Source organism: Nannospalax galili, unplaced genomic scaffold, assembly GCF_000622305.1.
Source record: "Nannospalax galili isolate Female #2095 unplaced genomic scaffold, S.galili_v1.0 scaffold599, whole genome shotgun sequence".
NCBI lineage: Eukaryota > Metazoa > Chordata > Mammalia > Rodentia > Spalacidae > Nannospalax > Nannospalax galili.
Window position 1 is genome coordinate 738,885 of NW_008343079.1, and position 23,197 is coordinate 762,081.

A 23,197-nucleotide genomic window follows, 5' to 3' on the forward strand; every position below is an offset into this window, starting at 1 on the left:
GACTTGACAGGCACATATATATGTATACACACAGAAGAGTCACTGAGAATTCTAAATGGACATGACAAAAAAGAACCTCTCAAGATACATTGCCATTAAAATATTAAAGCAACAGAAGACAGAAGTGATATTAAAAACTGTAAGTGGAAAATAAAAACTTAATTGCAAGGGCAAATTTATCAGAATAACATCAGTGTTCTCAGTGGAATCCTCCCAAACCAGGAAAGCATGGAGTGATATATTTCAAGCCATGGAAGTACATATCTACCACTGAAATTTTTATATCCAGTAAAGTTATCTTTTTAAATTAATAGAAAACTAAAGACATCCCAAGGAAAGAACCAACAAAAGCATTTCATAACCACTAAGCCAGCATTATAGAAAGTATTAAAAAGAATTCTACATACAGGGGAGGAAGAAAGACAGTCACAACATGAGAGCCCAAGAAAGAGAAAATCTTATAAGAAGAGTAGATAAATAAATGAGAACTAGGAAAGAGTCAAACATGCCCAATTCAGCCAATCAGCAAGCACCGAGGGAGAGTGGAAAGAACAAACAATATTTAAACCAACCAAGTAAAAAGAAAACAAAACTACAAGAATCAGCAAATATCTGTCAAAAATAATCCTAAATAGTAATGGTCTCAACTTTCCAATTAAAAGACACAGACCAGCTGGTTGCATCAAAAGATGATATCCAATTCTTTGTTGGCTGCAAGAAATAAACCTCACTGGCAAAGACACAGAAAATCTGAAAATTGAAGGATAGAAAACAATATATTCATCAAGTAGAAGCAGAAAGCAGGTAAGAAGAGCCATTCTTACATCTGGCAAAGTAGACTTCAAGCCAAAATTAGTAAGATGAGATAAAGTGGGCCATTACCTGTTGCTAAAGGAAAATACCCATTAACCAGATGAAATAACTTTATATAATGTTGTGGCACACGATTTCATAAAATAATGGATATAAAGACAGATCAGTCCAGACACAGCAATATTGTGTGGTTTAAATTCTTTGCTCTCATCAATAGGTAGAACATCCAGACCAAAAAATCAACAAAGACAGTTCAGAGTTAAACTGCACCTTAACATAATTAGATCAAATGGACTGACTTAACCATCATCTGCAAAACAGTCTATCTATCAGGCATAGATATGCATTATTGTCAGCAGCCCATGGACCTTTCTAAAATGACAAATTCTTTTTAGGTAATAAAGCAAATCTTTATTTTATTTTATTTTTTTTATTTTATGTGAATGAGTGTATTGCCTGCATGTATGTAAGTGCACCCATGTCATGCAATGATCATGGAGGTCAGAAAAGGGCATCAGATCACCAAAACTGAAGTTTTGGATAGTTGTTAGCTACCATGTGGGTGCTGGGAACCAAACCTGGGTTTTTGGCAAAAGCAGCTGGTGCTTTTAACTGCTGAGCCGTATCTCCAGTCTCATAAAGCAAATCTTAATAAATAAAAAATTGAAACTATTTCTTGTATCTTAGGAATCACTGTACATTGTAATTATAAATCAATTTTGATAAAAAGCTGTACAAATACATGGATAATGAATAATACTGTACTAAATGGCCAGTATGTCACTTAAAAATTGAAGAGGGAATTAAACTCATTAGAGTGACATGAAAATAAAAACATAACTTTTCAGAACTATTTTTTATCTCATTGGGTACAGAAAAAGCCTTGAACAAAATCAGACATCCCCTCACAAAAAAAGGCATGAAGAATCTAGGAACACAGGGGTTATATCTCAACATAATAAATGACATATATACCAAGCCTACAGCCAACATCATACTAAATGGAGAAAAGCTCAAAGCAGTCCCATGAAAATCAAGAACAGGACAAGTATGTCCCCTCTTTCCATTACTGTTCAATATAGTACTTTAAGTCTTAGCTTGAGCAAGAAGACAAATGAAGGAGACAAAGGAGATACAAATTGCAAAGGAAGAAATCACAAAGTATCCTTATTTGCAGATGATACGATTCTATATATAAAAGATCTTAAAGACTTCACCAGAAACCTCCTAGAGCTGAATTACATTCAGCAAAGCAACAGAATATAAAATTAACACCCCAAATCAGCAGCCTTCCTATATACCAACTACAAACATACCAAGAACAAAATCTGGGAAATGATCCCATTGACGATAGCCTCAAAACTCCCAAAATTTCTTGGAATGAATCTAACCAAGAAAGTGTAGGACTTGTATAACAAAATCTTGAAGACAATGAAGGAGGAAATTGAAGAAGATACAGAGAATGGAAAGATTTCCCATGTTCATGGATTGGTAGGGACAATATTGTGAAAATGGCCATCCTCCCAAAAGCAATATACAAATTCAATGCAATACCCATTAAAATTCCAACAGAATTCTTCACACAAATCGAAAAAGTGATCTCAAATTTTGAATGACAACATAAAAAACCCAGGATAGCTAAAATAATCCTGAACTAAAGAACTGCTAGAGGCATTAGCATCCCTGATCTCAAATCCTACTACAGAGCTATAGTAATAAACTCAAAATGGTGCCTGAAATAAAAACAGACACATTGATCAGTGGAATAGAATTGAAGATCCAGATATAAATCCACATATTCACAGCCTGATTTTTCACAAAGGTGCAAAAAATGCATATTGTAAAAAAGACAGGAAATTCAAAAACTATGCTGGTCAAACGGATAGCTACGTATAGAAGAAAGAAACTAGATCACTATCTCTCACCATGCACAAAGCTCAATTCCGAATCCACCAAGGACCTCAATGTAAGAACTGAGCCTCTGAATCTGACAGAGGAGGAAAGTAGAGAGTATATTGGAACATATAGGCACAAGAAAGGACTTTTTGAACAGGACTCCTATAGTGCAAGCATTAAGTCCAACAATTGACAAACAGGACCACATGAGACTTTTAAAAGCTTCTGCATAGCAAAGGACAGCATCATCTGAGTGAAGAGTCAGCCTACAGAATGGGAAAAAATATTTACCAGCTATACTCTATACCTCTAACAGAGGATTAGTATCTAGACTATACAAAGAACTCAAAAAAACTAAACATAAAAAAACCCAAATCAACTAAAAGGGTAAGGAACAGAACAAGGAGTTCTCTAAAGATGAAGTGCAAACAGATGAGAAATATTTTAAAAATGCTCAGCATCTTTAGTCCTTGGGAAATGCAAATTAAAACCACTTTAAGATTTCACCTTACCCCTCTCAGAATGACAAAGATCAAAAAAATAAACAACAAATGCTGGTGAAGATGTGGAGGTTGGAGTACAAACTGGTGCAGTCACTATGGAAATCAGTGTGGAGATTCCTCAAAAATCTAGAAATTGATGTACCATATGATTCATCTATACCACTCTTGGCCATATACCTAAAAGGTCTTATATCATACTACAGAAATACATGTTTAACCATGTTCATTGATGTCCTTTGCATAAACCCAGGAATTTGAAACTGAGATACCCATCAACTGATGAATGTGTAATGAAGGAATGGTACATATACACAATGGAATATTATTCAGCTCTTAAAAAAATGAAAATTATGAAATTCAAACATAAACAGATGGAATGCCAAACAATTATTCTATGAGGTAACCCAGGCCCAGAAAGAAAAACTGTGCATATTCTTCCTCATAGCTAGATGGTAGGTTTGAAATCTTAGATATTCATGTTTCAATTTGAAAATCCAGAGAAGTCAGGAATCTAATAAATGGCAATCCTGGAGAGGGGGACTCCACAGGACGGGGATGGGAGGTAGAATTCAGGGGTATAAAAGGGGAAAGGGTAATAATAGAGTAGAAAGGCTTAACTGGGGTGGGGAATGGGAAAGCTGAACAGAGGAGAGAAGTATGGGGAGAGATTAGTAATACTAAAGGCCTTTAGAAAGTCATATAGAAACCTACCACTATAGAAGCCTCTTAAAGCATATACACGTACATTATAAAAAAGAGATTAAAAAGGAGTTACCTTATAATGTTTCTCAAATTATTCCATAAAATAAAGAAGGAATACCTAAACTCGTTCTATAAAGTCAGTATTACCCTGATAGTATATAAGGATCCAGTGCAAAAAGTGTAAATCTAGCTACAGACCAATTTCTCTGATAACATGATTCCAAAAATTATCAGTAGAATATTTGAAGATTAAAAAGATTATATATCATGATGAAGTTGTTTTCATTCCAGAGATAGAATTTAGCCTATACAAATCAGTGACTGTAATAGATTAAATGGACTAAGTATAGAAATGACTGATCATCTCAACAGATGCAGAAAAGGCCTTCAACACATCTTCATTATAAAATTCCCTAAGATACTAAGACTAAAAGGAATGTGTCTCAGCATAATGAAGACTATATATGACATAACCAACATTATACTAAATGGAGAAAAACAGAGAATTTCCTCTAAAAGTAGGAATGAGACTAGAATATCTACTCTCTTAACTCCTATTCAATAGCTGAGATGTTAGCAAGAGCAATAAAGAAAAAGAAAGAAAAGGATGCAAATAAGAAGTTAAATTATCCCTACTGTAGATGATATGTTCCTATACTTAAAACACCTTAAAGATTCTGCCAGAAAATCTTGGATTTGATAAACAATTTCAACAAAGTACCCAAACACGAAATCAACATATAAAGTGTAGTACCTTTCCTATATGCCAATAACAAGCATACCAAGATGAGAATCAGAGAACAATCCCATTCATAATAGCTTTAAAAATATACATAGGAATAAACTTCACCAAAGATATGAAAGCCCTCTACAATGAAAACTTCAATGCATTAAAGAATAAAATCAAAGAAGATGCTAGAAGATGGAAGGACTTCTTATGCTCATTGATTAGCAGAATTAATATTATGGAAATGGCTATATTACTGAAGGTAGTCTACAGATTGACAAATGGGATTGCAACAGATTAACAAGCTAAGGAAACAGCTAACACAGCAAAGAGATAACACATAAAACGAGAGAAAATCTTTCCAACTATACACTTAACATAGATTAATAGCTATAATGTATAAACAGCTAAAAAGTTATACACCTAAGCCAAGATAAGCCAATGGACAAATAAAGTGACAGGTCTCAAAAGAGCAAATGGGCAACAGATATATGAAAAAAATTCCAGAACCCTAGACACTGGTGAAATGCTAATACAAACCACTTTGAGATTCAAACTCAGTTAGAATGCAAACAAGCCACAGCAAACACTGCTCATGATTTTGTGAATAAAGAACCTTTGTATTACGTTGTTGGGGATACAAATCAGTTCAGCAATGATAGAAACAGTAAAAGGGCTGGAGACATAGCTCAGCAGTTAAGAGCACTGGCTGCTCTTGTAGAGGACCGAGGGCCAGTTCCCAGTACCCACATAGTGGCTAACAACCATCTGTAAATCCAGTTCCAGGGGATCTGATGCCCTCTTTTTACTTCTTCAGGCATTGTATGCTATGGATGCACTTACATACAGGCAGGCAATACACTCAAACATAAAAATAAATATACTAATAAAAGAAATCAGTATAAAGTTTCTAAAAAAAAACCAAAAACTAAAAATAGAACTATCATATGAGCCAGCTACACTATTCCTGGAAATACACCCAGAAGAATCTAAGTCAGGATACCCCAAAGGTGACTTATGGTTACTGTGGCACTATTTGGAATAGCCAAGTTATGGAAGCAGTCTCGGTGTCTATCAAGAGATATGTGGACAAGAATACTGTGATACAGCTACACAATAGAGCTTTATTCAACCATGAAAAATAAAATTATGACATTTTTAATAAAAATGATAGAAATGGAGATCATACTAAAAGAGACAAGGCAAACTCAGAAAGACAAGTATTGTATGTTTTCTTTCACACGTAGAACCTACATGGCATATATACATATAGCATGTGCATGATATGAAAGTAGAAAGGGGACTATTTGGGAAGAGGACAGGCAAGAGTTGGGTACAGGAAAGAGTAATGGGGTGAATATTGACAAATGCATGATATATTTGTAAAAGGGTCACTCTGAAACCAATCATTTTGTATAATGAATATATGGTAACAAATTTGGGGGCTTTATTTTGACAGGGTCTCCCTAGTCCCAGCCCACCTGAAACTCACTATGTAGACCAAGCTATCCCCCATCTCAGAGCTCTACCTGCCTCTGCTTCCTGAGGGCTGGAACTAAAGGCATGTGCCACCATGCCAGCGTTGCTAATAAATTTTTAGAGTGTGAATTCATAATGATTATACATTTATAATAACTAATATTATTAGTCACCTTACCATCACCTTACCCAGGCAGTGCCTTCAAACATTTTGAGGTCCAGAGGGTCTCCTTGAATGGTTCCATCAAGAAGGATCAGGGAATGGCAGCTGGCCATGGCTGCACACAGTGGGCCCCAGGGAAGAGCTTTGCCTGAGGCAAAACTGTGCACAGCTTGAAAACTGGTAAAGAAGATGATAAGTTAAAGTTTTCAATAAACTCATTTGTATTCTCCCCCTCCCCTTCAGTCTTCTAAAGTCGAGCTTCAGTTAATTACTTGACCTTTATCCCTGAAACCCTTCAATGACTCCCTCATGTTCTATGACAACAGTTTCTTAAATTTGGGGCCATAACTTCATATGGGATAAATAAATGAATGTGGGGCCTTCAAAAATTGGTAACAATAAAATGTTTTTGAATGTCAACAACCAAAAATTAATTCCAAATCAAACATGTAATGAATCCATGATGTTTCAGATAGTGCTTGCCCATGTTTCATGGTGTGACTGCACTACAATCTTGGTTCTGAACATACAGTGTTTGCACATTACACTGTGTGTGCTGTTGTGCCATGCAAGTACCAAGGAATAATGCCCAAAACACCTTAGCTCAGAACTGAGACTAATATTGTAAATTTCAGTGTCTTTTTACTGTACATACAAAAGTTTTGTGTTCCTACAGAAACATGATAGTTTAGTCACAGAAAACAAAGATTTTTAATTTTTTCTTACTGCTATTCCTTAACATGTATCAAATGACTATACCTTTGTGTTGTAGTACATTCGAATCTTTGGTTTTAAAATTAAATTAGCAATATTATTTGAGTTGCTAGTGACTTTGAGTTTCATAACAAAAAATATTCAATGAATTTTGGGTTTGGATTAGGACAGAATTCGACCATTTCTGAAATGGCCCTAAGCAGACACAGTACTATACATTTATGTAAAGAAGCAGCCTCAGCATCAACAATTATAGAATCAAAACATTGATGCACTCTGAAAAGCATCAAACGAACTCTGTATCCTGCTTTACCAAATAAATTCTTTTCAACAAAATTTTGAAAATATTTTAGGTATATTTTTATTTTATGTGTATGAGAATATTGCCTGTGTGTATGTAAGTATACCCATGTCACACAATGTCCCTCGAGGTCAGAAGTGGGTATCGGATCCCCTGGAACTGGAGCTACAGTCAGTCGTTAGCTGCCATGTGGGTGCTAGGATTCAAACTGGGTCCTCTATAAGAACAGTCAGTGCTCTTAACTGCTATCTTTCCAGCCCCTTAACAAAAGTTTTTGTTAATATTTTATGTGTATGAGTGTTTTGGGTGCATGTATATAAGTGCACCACATGTGTGCAATGTCCACAATGGCCAAAAGAGGGCATCTGATTCCCTGAAAGTGGAGTTATGGATCATTGTTAGCTGCCATGTGGGTGCTGGAAACTGAATCTGGGTCCTCTGCGAGAGCAACCAATGCTTTCAACCCCTGAGTCATCTCTCACTCCAAAGGTTTAATTCTTTATGTAAAACAAGAACATCCACCTTATTAGTATGAAAATTTGCTTTTGTTTTTAATAGATGGTAAAATTATGTGTATACCAAAGCATAGTTTTAAATAAGCTTGTATTTTGCGATCAGTAAATGTTTGATTTGAATATCTCTTTTATGCACCTAGATACCTGTGGTTGTATACAAATTTCTTGGGTGACAAGGAGTCACTCATGCAAAATGTCTAAGAATTTCTGCTCTATTAGACAAGTCTTGAGTTACCTGGTAATCAAGGTTGTCTGCTTTAGTTCTAGGTACCTTACAGCTGCTACTCCCACCAGTGTCCTTTGTGTGACAGTTCCAGGGTCAAACTAAGCTTCTCATTTTGTCTACTCATCCAGGGATTTCCCTGCGTTGGGTTATCTGCTCACTTGGTTTCTTCAGTTTTAAACCAGAATATTCTGCCTGCAGAGTAATGCTTACATAACACTTCTTCAAGTTGGGCATGGGTTTTCTTTTAGACATAGATTGCCACTAGTCAATCAAAAATTGAATTTCAGAGGTATTGGGTATAATCAGTTTTGTGACATTGCTTATACCCCTCCCACGAAATGAAGAACTGTGGGAAGAAATAAGCAGGCAGCCCAGACCTGCTTATTTCAACACCCAGGGACTCTCTAAAAGGCAACAAACTCTAAGCAAGAAGTCTCTAGATTCATGAAATAATAGGTAGAAAGAAGCCTGTGTGGTGGCTCCAGGTAACTAAAAGCAAGCCGAGACTTTGAAGGGCTTTGGGTACACCGCCATTTCTTGACACTTCCAGTCCAAGCATCCTGCCACTAAGGCTTTCTCCTTGTTGACAGTATAGCCTGCCATCATTTACCTTCATCGCCTCCTAATTTAAGCCTGAATAATGTTTGAGTCTAGTTGATTCTACTCCCTCAAAAACTTCAGAGCACTAGGGGCGTGAGAGGAAGACAAGTGGTGGAAACTACAAACATCGTCTTCCTCTTTCATGTCCCTGTCTCTCTGAGCAAAGGCCTAGTCAGCACATCTGAGCAGCCAGGAGCAGACGTGCAAGAATAGAGCTAGAAATCAAGTAGGCCCTCTTCTTCAGCCTGGGCTTTCTGCAACACTGTGCTGTCTGCTGCACCCCATGCCTATGTTGTGCCTCGTCCCATTACCATCTTTGGGAGCCCCTGCTTGATTCTTTCTCTGACCCCCAACTGCTTCAGCCACTGTTTGGAATCAAAGTAGGATAACCAAAGCTGAAGCACAGAGGTCCTCACCACTTAATGAGAAGGCATGTCTCAGCCCTGCAGGGAAGGAGTTAGAAAATTCTTGCTCTTCTCTCCCTCTCTGCTCTAGCGCATGTTATCGATGTGATTTTATCTTCTCTTCCCAAGGCAAAACTTTGTCGAGGTCTGTAAAATTTCTAACTACATGTGCCTCAAAACCCACCTCATATGCCATCATTTTCAGGGTGTTGTGATATCAATATATGAAGCACTATACTTCAAAATAAATTTCTACCTTCAATCACTATGTGTCATAAAAATCAAGTCTGTGTGTTCTATCGAACAATCCTTACTGCTTTGTTTCTATTCTGATTTTTTGTCTTCATAGTAATAATTTTCATGGCCTGTGTTGCACACTGAAGAGAGTATATTTGCATTCTTTCATCCCATTAGACTGTGAAGTCAGCAGGAGAGGCGATGGAGCCCTTCTTTTCTGGCTCTTCTCTGAACACTCCTGTCTGCCCAGCCACCCAGGAAGCCTCCTTTAAGCATGGTCTTGATTTCACTTTTTGCTGCTCTGTTTTATTCATATGGCTTCTTAATTATCCACCTCATTCTATTCCACTTTTCCTGTGGAGTTTGAAGATCTGCTTTCTTTGTCTAATTCAGAACTTAGGACACATTTAATTAAACAAGTTAGAATAACTGGGAGCTGACTGCATAGATGTGATGTGACTCTCATTCCTCAACAAGGCAAGGATGGATTTGAATATCACCATAGCAACTCCTTCACCACACCTCCCCTCTTCACTTAAGAGTCCTACCAGCTGCCAGCAGTGGGGACAGTCCCCCAGAGGTCCAGTCCATCTTCTGTTAGTGTTCCTGTCTGAATAAAATGTTACAGTTTACCTTAGCATGATAGTTGAAGCTTTTATGTCATGATTTAAACAAAATCAAAGTTTCCAAGAAGCTACAGTATATCCAGTCATCTGAAACCCTGTTTATGAGCATCAAATTTTAAATCTGATGATGCAAGAACCCCTTGTGGTTCTAGTTACTATGTGACAACGTGCACGTGCTCTGCTTTGGTTTTGGCTGCTTGTTGCAGCATCTGTTGCTGTTGTTATGGAGAGGTTCAGTAAGTGGAAACCCAACAAGCACCACCTCAAGTCTGACTCCTCTGTGACTCTTTGATCTTGGACATTTTTTTCTTTTTTCAAGACCATATAGTTCCTAAGTTTCCATTTGGTTCACCTGGGAACTGTTGGAGACTGATTACTACTGGGTGAGGGAGAGTAGCCTTGCCTTAGGTAGGCTGACTGGACTCCAGTGGATGAATTTGCATGGAAGAACATCTGGTACAAATGCTTGTATGGAGGAATGTATGAGGTCCGGTGCGGGGGGTGGGGGGAAAGATGAGGCATGGATGGGGATGGATGTTGTATGAAATGTACAAAGGCTCAATAAAACGATTTTTCCAAAAATGTCTAAAACTATGACTACAGCAGTGATTATCCTGATTGATAATGAAATGTTGATAAAGGATTTTAAGGCCACAGACAAGAACAAAAAGCTAATAATAAATATTAATTAATGCCTGTGAATGAGTTTTATTGTTAGATCAGGAGGAACATGGTCATGAACTACGGTAAAGTATTTATCAGAAAATGTGATCTAGAAAATAAAATAGAACTGAGTGTATCACAGCACTTTTCATTTCCTCATTATACCCCAGCTGTTCATTAACTGCAGGCCCTGTCGTCTTCTGCCTTAGGCTAACCACATTGGGTCTGCTCTGGGTGAGTGGAGAGGCTGCACCTGCTCCAGTATGGACCAGGCAAGTGAGACAGTCCTAAGCACTGCAGAATTCTTTGCCTCAGCACTGACACCTGTGTCACTCAAACGAGCTTTTCAGGCATCTCTGTATAAATTTCCTAGTTTCCTATCAAGTGGCATCTTCAGTCATTAGAATACATCGTGTCAGCGTGATGGTTTATAGTTAAGTGCTTGCAATGATTTTCCATCTTCCAACTGAACAAATAGAGAAGAGTCAAGCCAGAGGTGAAATGAGCGGTCTGAGGGTTGGAAAGCTTGAGCCAGAACCCAGGGTCTTCCACCATCAGGAATGTTAGTTAATTCTACCATGCATGTGGAAAAATAAAGCCCATTCTTGGTCCTCAAATGAAGAGAATCAAAGAATCCTTTCAGTGAATCATCCAAACTTCACAAAGAAAGAGGTACAAGTTTTGTAGGCACTATTCCTTATAAAACAACATTTCTAAAGCAGCTATTTGCTTTATTTTCCTCCTGCATTCTACAAGGGCCTCAATCTCCATGCTCACTATCCAAATCCCCTTGAATTGTTCCATTTCAAAGTGAGTTAGCAACTTAATTCAAACAGAAATGTCTTCCTTATGAGTAAGTTATATTTTTAAACATCAGTGTTTTGAACAGGAAAATAGAGATGAGACCATGTTATTTCTCTATGTGAAAATGGCCTCATGTTAAAAAAAAACATAAATAGAAATAGTTGAAGTTTTAATTTAAAGAGAATAAAATAGAAAAAGAAATCCTCTTAACATAAAGACAAGCACAAGCTTGAGCTGAATTGAATAGAGAATTCATCTTGAACTTCTAACAAATCAATAAAAAAGAGAAATATGTATGTATAAACAAATACACTCAGAAGCCCAGTGCTATAATACTGGGTGGAAATTAATTGTAGGCTGTTTTATGGCAACATGTTGATAGAGTGTTATCATGTAAAGTTAGGAAAAAAACCTTGAAAATAATTATATTTAAACTTCCTATCTGAAATAGGGAAACGGAAACTTAGTTTCAAACTCAGGGCTAGATGTCTCGTTTTGCCATTCCCACGCTGGTGTTCTGTGCATTGTAACAGGCCTCCATGTCATGTGGAATTTGGCCAAGTGGGTAAAGGAGCAGACCCTGTGGCAGTCTAGCAGAAGACAGTGTGAGAATGCAAAGAAGTTTTGTGTAGGAAGGAAAATGAGTAGCCTCTGAGAAAACTTAGTCTTCGTAACAGATGAATGAAAGGAGCATATTTTATAAAGAGTTCTTCTATAGTTCAGATACTAGTGAGGCTGGGGTATGTAATAGGAATATTTCTCAGAAAACTGCCAAAGATCTGTAATCTGCCCATGAATCTAAAATAAAGCTATTGCTCTGTTAAGTCCCCAGTTCCTAACTGATGGTGATCAAGGCCTTACTTGCCAAATGAAACATAAAGAGAAAGAGAAGTGACAAAAGCTAACGGACAGGCAGCTTCCACTGGGACATGTACCAGGCCTCCCCAGGCAGCTTCCCCAGGCAGCTTCAGGCTCTCCTCAACTCCCCAGGCTTGCCCTTACCATCTAAGACTACAACTGGTCCCCTCGGTGGTCTCCGGGGATCCTCTCCCTCTATCCTGTCACTCCTCCAACCCTCCAGTTATGGTTTGAACATAAACTGTCCCCCCGCACAGGCTCATGTGTTTGAATATTTGGTGTCCAAGTGATAGCACTGTTTCGGAAGGTTGTAGAACTTTTGGGGCACAGGCTATTGGAGGCAAGCCTTGAAGCTTATCGTCTTGCCCCACTTCCAGGATAGCACTCTGCTTCCTGCGTAGCTCTAGTTGTGCACGAGCTCCACCATGCCTTCCCTGCCATGATAGACTATCCTTGAGCCCAAATAAATCTCTCCTCCTTTAAGTTGCTGCTTTTGGATATTTGGTCACAATGAGAAGAAAAGTAACTAATACACCTCATAAAATTCCCTCCAGTGAATAAATAGAAACATCTATAAGATTTTAGTAGTCTTCTCAAAAAAATAGTAAGGGTTTACTTCTTCCTTCCAGACATGGCTCAGCCACTTACCTTGCCATATCAGCCTTCCAGGATCATTTAGCAAACAGCTCACCTTCTAGCTCTCTTTTATAATCTTGTCTCCCAATGCTGCATGCCTTTTATGTCCTTGTACTTTAAACAAGCTGCCTTTAGTCTGGGTCATTTCATTTAACAAAGACGCTGCAGCTCAGTGGTGGCCTCCCACCTGCAGCAGGTGACACTCAGACCTCCGCCAAGCCTTCACCTCCATGCATGGCAGCTGTCTTTACACATCTTCCCTACATCCTCAGTTAGACTGGGAATCTCTTCAAAACTAGAAAGGTCCCTTCAGAACATTCTACCAGCACTGTGCTCTCAGGCTTGTCAATGGCAGTTCGCTGAAAACTGTCAAGTGTTGATCAATTATTCAAATACAAATGAATTAAATACAGGGAAGATCAACCCAGGCCCACAGCTCCACAGCCACTAAACCAGCCTCTCCAAGCTGAGTGCAGGAACTGGACAGCAGGGAGCTGATGCTGAACTTCCTCCAGGTTGCCACCGGAGCATCATCAGGCAGGCCCGGGAAGCTGCCAGACAACAGTGGTCCTCCCCATCTGGAATACACTCTCCCTCTGCTACCCCTCCAGGCCCCTAAGCACAGAAAAAACCTTTTGGAGCAAAGGAAAGAGTGTTGAGAACAGTGTCAACACTGGCCATTGTCCACTCCACCTCTTTCTTTACAAGAAGTAGTGAAGAAGACGGGAATTGCTCCCATAAGCTCCAGACAGGGCATATCTAAAGCAAAAAATTTCCTCACATCTTTGCCTGAAAAAAAAAAAAACAGTGATCAGAGCAAGAGAGCGTTTTAAAACATAAAACAGTCACAAAATGTGCTACATTTTTCTGGGGAAATCATGATGTGATGGTCACCTTTCCACCTTCTCAGTCAGCAAAGTTGGTTTCTGGACTGTGACCTCATGCTAGCTCATTCTGTGACTTCCTCTGACCCTTCTATCCCATCTTTAAAGTGGTGGCACTAGAACAGACATTTCCTGGGTTCCTTCCTAGCTCTGCCATGCATCAAAACCATCAATGCCCAACATGGAAAGTTTGGAACCCACTTTGTCAAAGCACACAAGGTTTATCTGCCCACACATGTTGATTCTCTGTGGGGAGATACAGAAGATTTTCTTCTTCTTCAGTCTCTTCTGAGCATACACAATGCCTATGGTCAGAGCAGCTGGGAGCACGGGAGGGACAGTGGCAGTGAGGAGGATCAGCGCCATGGTTGCAGTGAATCTCGGAGGAACCTGGGGAGGGGAAGAAGATGCACACAGGTTAGCGCAGCAGGGCAGGTGGCACTTTTCTCCTAGCAGTCTCCTGCTACCCGTGGCAGCCTAGACCTGGGCTCAGAGTATTCCTAGTGAGTGGACTCTCTTGGTGGGCTTGAGTGTTCTGTTTGCTGTCCCCTCAAATGTGCACATATTCCCCCCACTATAAAGCAATGGAGAACTTTGATCCCTGCTGCAAGTCCCCTGACCTTTCCCTCCAGCTAAATACCCTTCCCTTCTCTGTTCATCGTACCTCCGCACAGCCTCTGAGCTCCTGGGACAAGCCGGCAGGATGAGTGGACTCTCTTGGTGGGCTTGAGTGTTCTGTTGGCTGTCCCCTCAAATGTGCACATATTGCCCCCACTATAAAGCAATGGAGAACTTTGATCCCTGCTGCAAGTCCCCTGACCTTTCCCTCCAGCTAAATACCCTTCCCTTCTCTGTTCATCGTACCTCCGCACAGCCTCTGAGCTCCTGGGACAAGCCGGCAGGTCTTAGGTTGTAACAGTTCACTCAGGAACTTGATCTGGTTTTTGAAGCTCTCTCCCCCACCATCCTGCAAATGCCCTGGGCACAGCAGCTATGACTCATTCACTTTCGAATGTCCAGTTTGTGTGGCGGTCCAGAGCCCAGCACAAAGTCTGGGGCAGAGGAGGTTCTCAGCATCCAGACAGAGGAATGGTGACCTGATCTACACTGGAATCAAGATCCCAGAGTCTCAGTGTTATTAGCTCCGGGAAGCCAGTACCAACGTTATTTTCTCTCTCTATGGAAGACACTGTGTTTACTCTAGATACATTATTTACTTGCTTCCTGCAACAACTGCTTTCTCCAGCTGCATATACAGAGGAGTTCTGACCCTGCAGACCCAGACTTGTCTAATCCTGAACCAAAGAAGACAGAGAGAGCCACAGGACCAGAGTTTCTGACCCACAAGAAGACAAGGTCTGGGATTCAGTTTGCCGCCTTGGTGTGGATTGCATATTGAGCTTTGTCCAGAAAACCTTCATTCCAGACTGTGCCAGGACTTCCATTTTGATTTTCTGATTGATTCTTCCATTCCCCAGATCAGACTGGCACAGTGCCTTCCATTCTGGACCCAGTGACCTTGTCATCCTGCCTAGTTCCTCCTCAGCTCCATTCTACCAGTGACAAAATGTGCCAGCCTCCCTGATCTTATTTCCCTGGAGTCTTATTTCAGAAGTCAGGGTTTTACCATGAGCATTACCTACAAACTTTTCTGATTATGTCATCCTCCACCAATATCTGACACTTCTCCCTCCCATGTTCACAAATACCCATAATTCACCAGTACCACCAGTTTGGACATTAGAATTAAGGCCACCTATGCCTAGCTTCACAGCTATATTAATTACCTCTTCTTGACAAGGTCAAAGTTAGGATCTCAGCATGCACAGAAGAATCTTAGAATCAGAAAGCACCTCAGATACTATAGGAGAAAACTCTTCCCTCCTGGCCACCAGTGAAGAGAGACATCCAAATGAAACTTGATCCTCTATAGCTGTCCTCTGACTTGATAGCTAAATTTTTCTCATTTGAGAAAACAGGTATTGAGAAACATGTATTTCTTATAAGGTTATTTGTGTTTGGGTATTGCAACCCCTCATTAAAAGCCAAATGGTGTTTTTACCATTGCACCTTTTCATAGCTCCACTATGCAATATAAATTTAAATTAAAAATTCATTCCTCAGTTACATATGACTGAACACTACCATGCATCATGTGGGTGTGTGTGTGTGTGTGTGTGTGTGTGTGTGTGTGTGTGTGTGTGCCAAATGGTGTTTTTACCATTGCACCTTTTCATAGCTCCACTATGCAATATAAATTTAAATTAAAAATTCATTCCTCAGTTACATATGGCTAAACACTACCATGCATCATGTGGGTGTGGGTGTGTGTGTGTGTGTGTGTGTGTGTGTGTGTGTATTGCTGGAGATTAAACCCAGGGCCTTATACATGTTACACAAGCACTCTATCACTGAGGTGCATCTCCAAAAAAAATCCTGTCATATTGGGCATGCAGACATAGAGTATTACAACCATCTAAGGAGGTTCTCTTGGACAGTATGATGGCTAATCCTGGGTGTCAACTTGATTGGATCTGCAATTAACTGATAAGAGAGAGACCTTCTTGATTGGATCATTTGACACTGAAAGACCTACCCTAAATGTGGGTGTTACCTTCTGATGGCAGCCATATAAAAGGCCATGGCAGAAGGGAGCTTTTTGCTTTTTTCCTGCTTGTCTTCTCTCTCACTGGTGAGTTTATCTTGCTGCTATGACCAACTCCTTCAGATTCCAACACAGACTGAAGGCTAGCGGATCTACAAGAATCCTCCAGGACTTTGGCACCAGATCTGGACTCCTGAGACTTCTAGCCTTGTGGACCAGATTCTCAGTCTCTCCAGTGTAGTGCAGACATTGATGGACTACTAGGACTCTATCCTGCAACCTAACCTAATAAGTCCACATATAATATATAATATATATGATATATATATATATACATATATAAAATTCATCCTATCCTGTTTCTTTAGAGAACCCTGACTATAACAGACAGCATTGATTCAAAGACTTGTGGGATCAAAGTTAATCTTATCTAACCCTCTGAAGCTAGGTCAAACTCTTGGAAAAGCTATGTGAATGAAAAAACTTACTCTCAGTACTTACTTCATGGTACATATAGATCCCTAGGGCATAGAAAAATCCAACAACACCAAGGCAGGCCAGGAACACCATGAACTTGAAGGCATCATTATATAGTTTGAAGTTCAGAGGTCGTGGGTAGAGGATGGATCTCACCAAGTCCCCTTTTGCTGTATTATAACCTACATGGAGACAACCACAGAGAGATAAGGCCCTTCATTACAGCCCCCTGCCAACCCATGTGGTTGGACCAGCAGTCACTCAGTCCTGTTTAGTTCCTCTTGTTCTGGATGTCAGGGCTTCAGTGGTTCCCATGGTGCAATTGCCCATTCATCTACAGAGCAAGCAACTCCTTGAGGGGACAGATCCTTCAGCATTGCTCTACTGGCAATCCTCGGGGGCAGGGAGGTGGGGATATCGAGGGGAAAAGAGAAGCCTCCAGGCACAAGCCAAACCCAGAGCACAGTTTTGCCTTTAAGGAAATTCATATTTATGCATATCTTTCTTCACGTAACATGAACATACAGTTAAAAATCACAGCAACTTAGAGCCATAAGGGTCTGGCTTGGAAAGCATATGGCTGCTCTTACCAGAATATGGCCAATTCCAAAATTCTAAGCAAAATTTCGGGCCTCCAATTCTTCCCTCCTCCAAGCATCACCTAAATTTACAAAAGTTGATCCAACTCACCTGTCTGCAAAACAACGGCTCTTACAGGCCCCTGCCCTGATGGCTTGACCTGGATCACTTCTGTCCCACAGAAAAGCACATGTTTGCGATAGTCTTCCAAGCTGTGGGATTTCCAGGGCATGGTATTCTCCGTCTGGGGCAATGGTGTCTTTGTAACAGGTATACTTTCTCCTAAAGAGGGGTGTGTTTTGTCAGTTCTTTATAAACTCAACACTGGTCCTGGCCAGAAAGAAACTGTGCAACCACAACCAACCCCATCTTAACTTAGCTCATCCCACAAGTCAGATGACTGGTCAGGGATGCTTGTGGGGTAGGCTCACTTCCAGTCCAAGTATTAAAGCTCTGTTTATCTGTCCTATACCTGGCATGAATGATTTGTTGTTATAAGTTAAAGAGCAGCTAAATTCTTACTTAGCCATGTTCCCAAGCATTCATCGACCCAGCTCTGTTCCAGAAGCTGTAAACCAGTGCATGCATACTGACATTCATTCAATCACCTGTGCACCCACACATTTTTCCTTCTATTCCACAAATATTTTAAAGTGCTTATTCTGTAACAGAAACTCTGCTAGATGCTGGGAATAGAATGATAAACATAAGAGACAGAAACCCGGCCCTCATCAAGCCCCAGGACCCAGGCTGGAAAATCACAGTGGGTTTCTACATTTTCCACATGACCCTTCTCAAAGCCACTCTTTCATTATTCCATTTTCTGCTCAGAAATGCTCAGGCTTTCTTTTCCCCTTGCCACTGAAAAAATAAACCCCAGACTCCCTTGCTAGATTACCAAAGCCCACTACAGTTCCAGCACCCTCCCTGGCTAATCCCATGTATACATTGCAGCTAACCCAGGCCCTTGCAGCTCTGTTAAGTGCCCCCCATTCTTTGCTGCTCCCAGTTCCCCCTTCTCCTGGTAGCTGTAGGACGGAATATTGAAGGTACAAAGAAAATTAGCTACAAGTTCAAAGAGATAAATTTCACAAGCAAAACAAAAATGTTAATAACACTTCCTGGTTCCCAGATTTACAGAGCATTAGAACAAATTTAAAATTCTATCAGTTTTTTGCTAAATGCTCAATTACCAAAATAATCTGTCATTTTTATAATTTAGAAATATCATCATATTGATTATAGTTGTATTATTTCTTATCTCTTTCTAGGTAATAACTTAGGACAGGAATTTTGACATAAATAACTTTTTATGCTCTTCTTTTCCCTCATGGTGTATAATAGGTTCAAAATATATGATTTTTGCTAAATACATGGCTGAATTAAATAAAAGCAATTGCTCAAGCTTTTCTATTATTGTTTTTCAAAACTACTTTCCTTGTTTGGTATATATTCACATCATAAGGTAGAAGAAGCTATAAAAATTTTATTAGCAGTCTTGAATATTCTTCAAGAAATTCCTTTAGCTAAACATTTCCTTCTGCAATTTTTTAAAAACAGTTAAGATATGTATTCACTGTGTAGATTTACCAATTACATTCTAAAAGGCTTTGTAAAAGAAAGAGAACCTTTTGCTAAATCTCCAAATAATTGTACCACATTGTTTCAAAGTCAGCCCTTGTAATAGGCAGATAACTCTGTATCAAAAATACTGATCCACAATACTGTTTTGACTAATACAATATTAGTTAACAGTTTTCTTTTACCCATTCCAATGAAACTGGAGCCAGACAGGTATTGAGCAAATAAAGTCACCTCAAGATAATGTTCCAGAAATGACACCTGAGTCAGACAAATTTACACAGATTTTTATACTCTTCACATATTAGCAAGAAATCTCATGCCTTGGCCTTTCTTGGGAGTACAAAACAAGATAGAGTCACCTACAAGAAAATTGGGGTCTGAGAAGGTCAGATTAAGTTTTAGAGGAAGTATTTTGATTGTGGTGTTGTCTCTAGGGACCTTGAGACCCCTGCTGCTATCAAATGGAGATTTCTCCCACATTCCCAAGGAGCTGGAGGCCTCTTGGCGGTGACAGTGTTTGAAATGCCATGTCCTTGCTTATTTACCTTGCTGGGACTATTCGACTGAAAATTATTTGCCAGTGGAATAATTTCTCCTTCATCTCGCTGGCTTCAGCACTATGCCTGGCACATAGTAGGTAATTCTGAACTTACAAAAAGTAAATGGAGAGGGAGGAGGATGAGAGGAAGAAGCAAAGGAAGGAAATGCCATTCCTGAGGCAATGAAATAACCTCCTTTAAGACCCAAAAGGCAACATCATGGAGGGAAAAATCCATTAATATTTAGCATTTTTTCTCTTGGCACAATAGTTAATTTTTCTTAATTTTAATTTGCTTGTTTGCTTGTTTTTGAGACAGGGTCTCCCTATAGCCCCAGATGGCCTGGAACTTGCTATATAGACCAGGCTGGCCTGGACCTCACAGGGATCCACCTGCCTTTGCCTCTGACTGCAGGGATTAAAGGTGTACAGGAGCAGGGGAAGAAAGAATCTTAATGTATCTCTCAACTCTCACCAAGGAAGCTTCCTCAAGCAATAGATGGCGATTAACTCAGAAAGCCACAACCTTAGCTGAGAAACTATTGGCAGATGGAGAGTTGGTTTTATTTAAGGGAGTGATGCTAGCTAGATTGACCACGCTCCAGTGGATGAACTCACAGCGAAGGACAGTTAAGGACATAAACTTGGCTCAATAGACCTTAACATATATGACAGAATACATGAAATTCAGTAGAAGGGGGCTATGGAGAGAGGTGCCGATAAAGAGAGGGTCTGGGATTCCCAAAAATTCAATAAATAAAGAAAAAGAGATGTCCTTGGTATGCAGATACTCGTTGTAGCTGTTAGATTTCAACACATTAAAGCATTTTTTAAATTATACAAACATATTTGTGTTTGCTATAGTTCAACCAATTTTAAAGTAAGCAGACCCTTTTTAAATGTGAAATCTACTTATGTTGAACAATTTAGGAAAAGATAATGAATTTACATTCCATTTAGATTATGTTAAAGTTTTGTATGTGTCCCCCACAATCTTTATGTCACTTAGAAATAGGAAAGTTTAACAATCTATAAGCACAAAAGATAGCTTTAATCTTGTACTGCCGAATAGCGTTTCTCATTAAAATGTGCTGTGCTTAGTGGTTTTCTTCTTAACTAAAGGGTAATTTTATAAATCGTGCCTTACTAATTATACAAGTACGAGCAGACTTTATAAATTGCAAGTGAAAACTAGAACCATTTGAACTGTAACTAGAAACCCAGTTTTCTGTGAGATCAATGGGGGATGTGAATCTGAGCAAGAACAGGGCTGCTCTCTGTATGAGGCTCACTGGAACTTTCCAGTAAGACCCACAGCTAAGTACTCTCCGGCCTACAGAGTACATATCTGTACAAAATCCTCCCTTCTGACTGAGGCACTTGGATTTTTAGGTTTCACTTTTTTCCCATATGGACATAAACCTTTCTCATATTTATGAAGAGGCTGTGTTTCAATTTGCTCACCCTCCAAGCCCCTTTCCACTCATTGCTTCACCCCACCTAATAAGGCAATAAATCCCATAGAATATTAAATGTTTCTTCTAGGTTTATGTTTATTGTGAATTAATTCTTATCATTAACAAACGCTGTATATTCTGTCTCTGTTACCTACTTACTGTCTTAGCATGGGACCTGATACCAACTCTATGGGTACATATTGATGTGACTTGCTAACACTTGGCCTACCTTTTGTACAAGGAACAGGACACGATGCTGTGAGACAACAGCTTACCTGTGAGCATGCCTTCATTCACCACACAACTCCCATCGATCAGAACAGCATCACATGGTAGTGAAAGTTTTCCTGGAAGAATAAGAATATCTCCGGGAACCAAGAGACGAGATTCTAACTCCTGCAAACCTATAGAACAGCAAAATACCCATGACTGTCTGACTTTTGCCTATTTTAAGAATTAAAACAATTAAGAATGCTTATTTACTACTTGTGCAAGACCTACCCTACCTGGTCACCCATTTGAGCCCCTTTCCACTCAACTGAAAAACTGCAAGAGAATTAGGATTAAGGAGTTGGCTCCTGGGATATAGCAAAAGATTAGCAGAGCAGCAAGATCCTGTTTGAATCCTAATACCTGGTCAGTGTTCTGTGCACAAGAAATATCCCAGGGCATTGGGCGAGGAAGAGGCGCCCTCTGGCTACTGTTTGCTCTGTCTGAGCCTGAACCCTGTGATCACTTCAGTCTGAGGCTTCCTGGAAGCTGTCCATAGAGCTTCTGTCTCTCTGGAACGCAGTTCTTTACTCCTTGCAGAGGACTTGGACACCCTACCCTAGGCTAACTCCAAGCAAATGTCAAGAGTCCTCTCAGCATCTAAAAGTTACATTCAAGCCTAGGTTTCAGAGTACACCTTGAAAAGTGTGATGCAGGGTCTCCGGGATGGCTACTACAGAAAAATTAAGGAGGCTTAAAAAGGTTTACTATTAATGTTCAAGTGCATGGATGTATGTAAGCAAAGGGAATTTGAAATAGTCAACATGGTGAGGAGGAGTGGCTGGACCAGGGCTGGGAAGGGGGTGGGACAAGCCAGAGGCCTGGGGTTCAGAGTTAAACAAAGCCATCACTCTTAGGGTTCTTCAGAGCAGGGCTAACATTTGAAGTTTCTTACAGAATTCTTACAAGTTTCATTCAATATAATTCAATGGTATTTGGATCTCCTTCCCTATCCACCCCTCCTCTTATTGCCCCCCTCAATTCCATTTAATCTAACTTGTGTCCCCAAATGTCCTTCAGTGTGGGTTCATCCACTGGAGCCTGGTTAACCTACCAGGAGTCCCATGCTTGAAAGAGACTGGATGCCCCTCCCAGTAGCCATCTGTTGACAATTTCCTCAGGTGGGGTTGGAGCCTTTTCCCACTTTCTCGTGTCTATAACATTTGCAATCTTAACCTCCTTAAAAGTTAAGAGCTAGATGTCTTGTATCGTCCTAGTCCCAGTCAATCAGAAGACTTTTTGTCCTTGACTAATATTAAAGAATGAATGGTACAGGGTGAGCTCTGAAATAGTAGGGTGCTACAGAGGTAGGACAAGTCACTTACCTTTGTTTTTTACGATGATTGTGACCTGAACTTTGTTGTGGTCCTCCACCAGATTGTGCAGCTTAACTGATTGCTGCCAACAGAAAGTCAAGGCTTAACCAGCAGACAGTCCAAGTCCTGAAAACCATGTTATCTCAATACAGTAAACAACGAGCCTGCTGACACAGCCAAAGGGCCTGAGCAATGACTCAATTTCCCCTTGCTTTGTTGTTTTTGTTTTTTGAGACAGGGTCTTACTATATAGTCCAAACTGACCTGGGATTCATTATGAAGCTCAGGAGGGCTTCAAACTCACAACAATCCTCCTGCCTCAGCCTCCCAAGTACTGAGATTACAGATACATGCTACCACCCCAGCTTCTACTTTTTCAATGCGTTCATTTTTATTTTAGGTGTATGAATGTTTTGCCCACATGTATGTAAGTACACCCCTGTCACACAGTGCCCTCGGAGGTCAGAAGAGGGTGTTGGATCTCCTGGAACTAGAGTTAAAAATGGTTGTTAGCTGCTCAGTGGGTGCTGGGAACCTATCTCAGGTCCTCTGTAAAAACAGCCAGTACTCTTAACTGCTGAGCCATCTCTCTAGCCTAGCTTCTACTTCTGACACTCTAG

At 40.0% G+C, this 23,197-nt stretch overlaps 1 protein-coding gene across 1 annotated transcript in view; it reads right to left on the reverse strand.

Annotated features, from left to right (window-relative positions):
• The window catches only part of Atp13a5 (ATPase 13A5), a 129,007-nt gene that overhangs the window by 56,782 nt on the left and 49,028 nt on the right, over nucleotides 1-23,197 (reverse strand). Inside the window, exons 8-14 of the mRNA XM_008839020.2 lie at nucleotides 22,587-22,659; nucleotides 21,267-21,395; nucleotides 17,524-17,694; nucleotides 16,858-17,015; nucleotides 13,953-14,141; nucleotides 9,829-9,890; nucleotides 6,310-6,460 (exon numbers count right to left, since the gene is read on the reverse strand). Coding sequence (XP_008837242.1) covers nucleotides 6,310-6,460; nucleotides 9,829-9,890; nucleotides 13,953-14,141; nucleotides 16,858-17,015; nucleotides 17,524-17,694; nucleotides 21,267-21,395; nucleotides 22,587-22,659 — 933 coding nt within the window. The remainder of the gene's footprint in view (nucleotides 1-6,309; nucleotides 6,461-9,828; nucleotides 9,891-13,952; nucleotides 14,142-16,857; nucleotides 17,016-17,523; nucleotides 17,695-21,266; nucleotides 21,396-22,586; nucleotides 22,660-23,197) is intronic.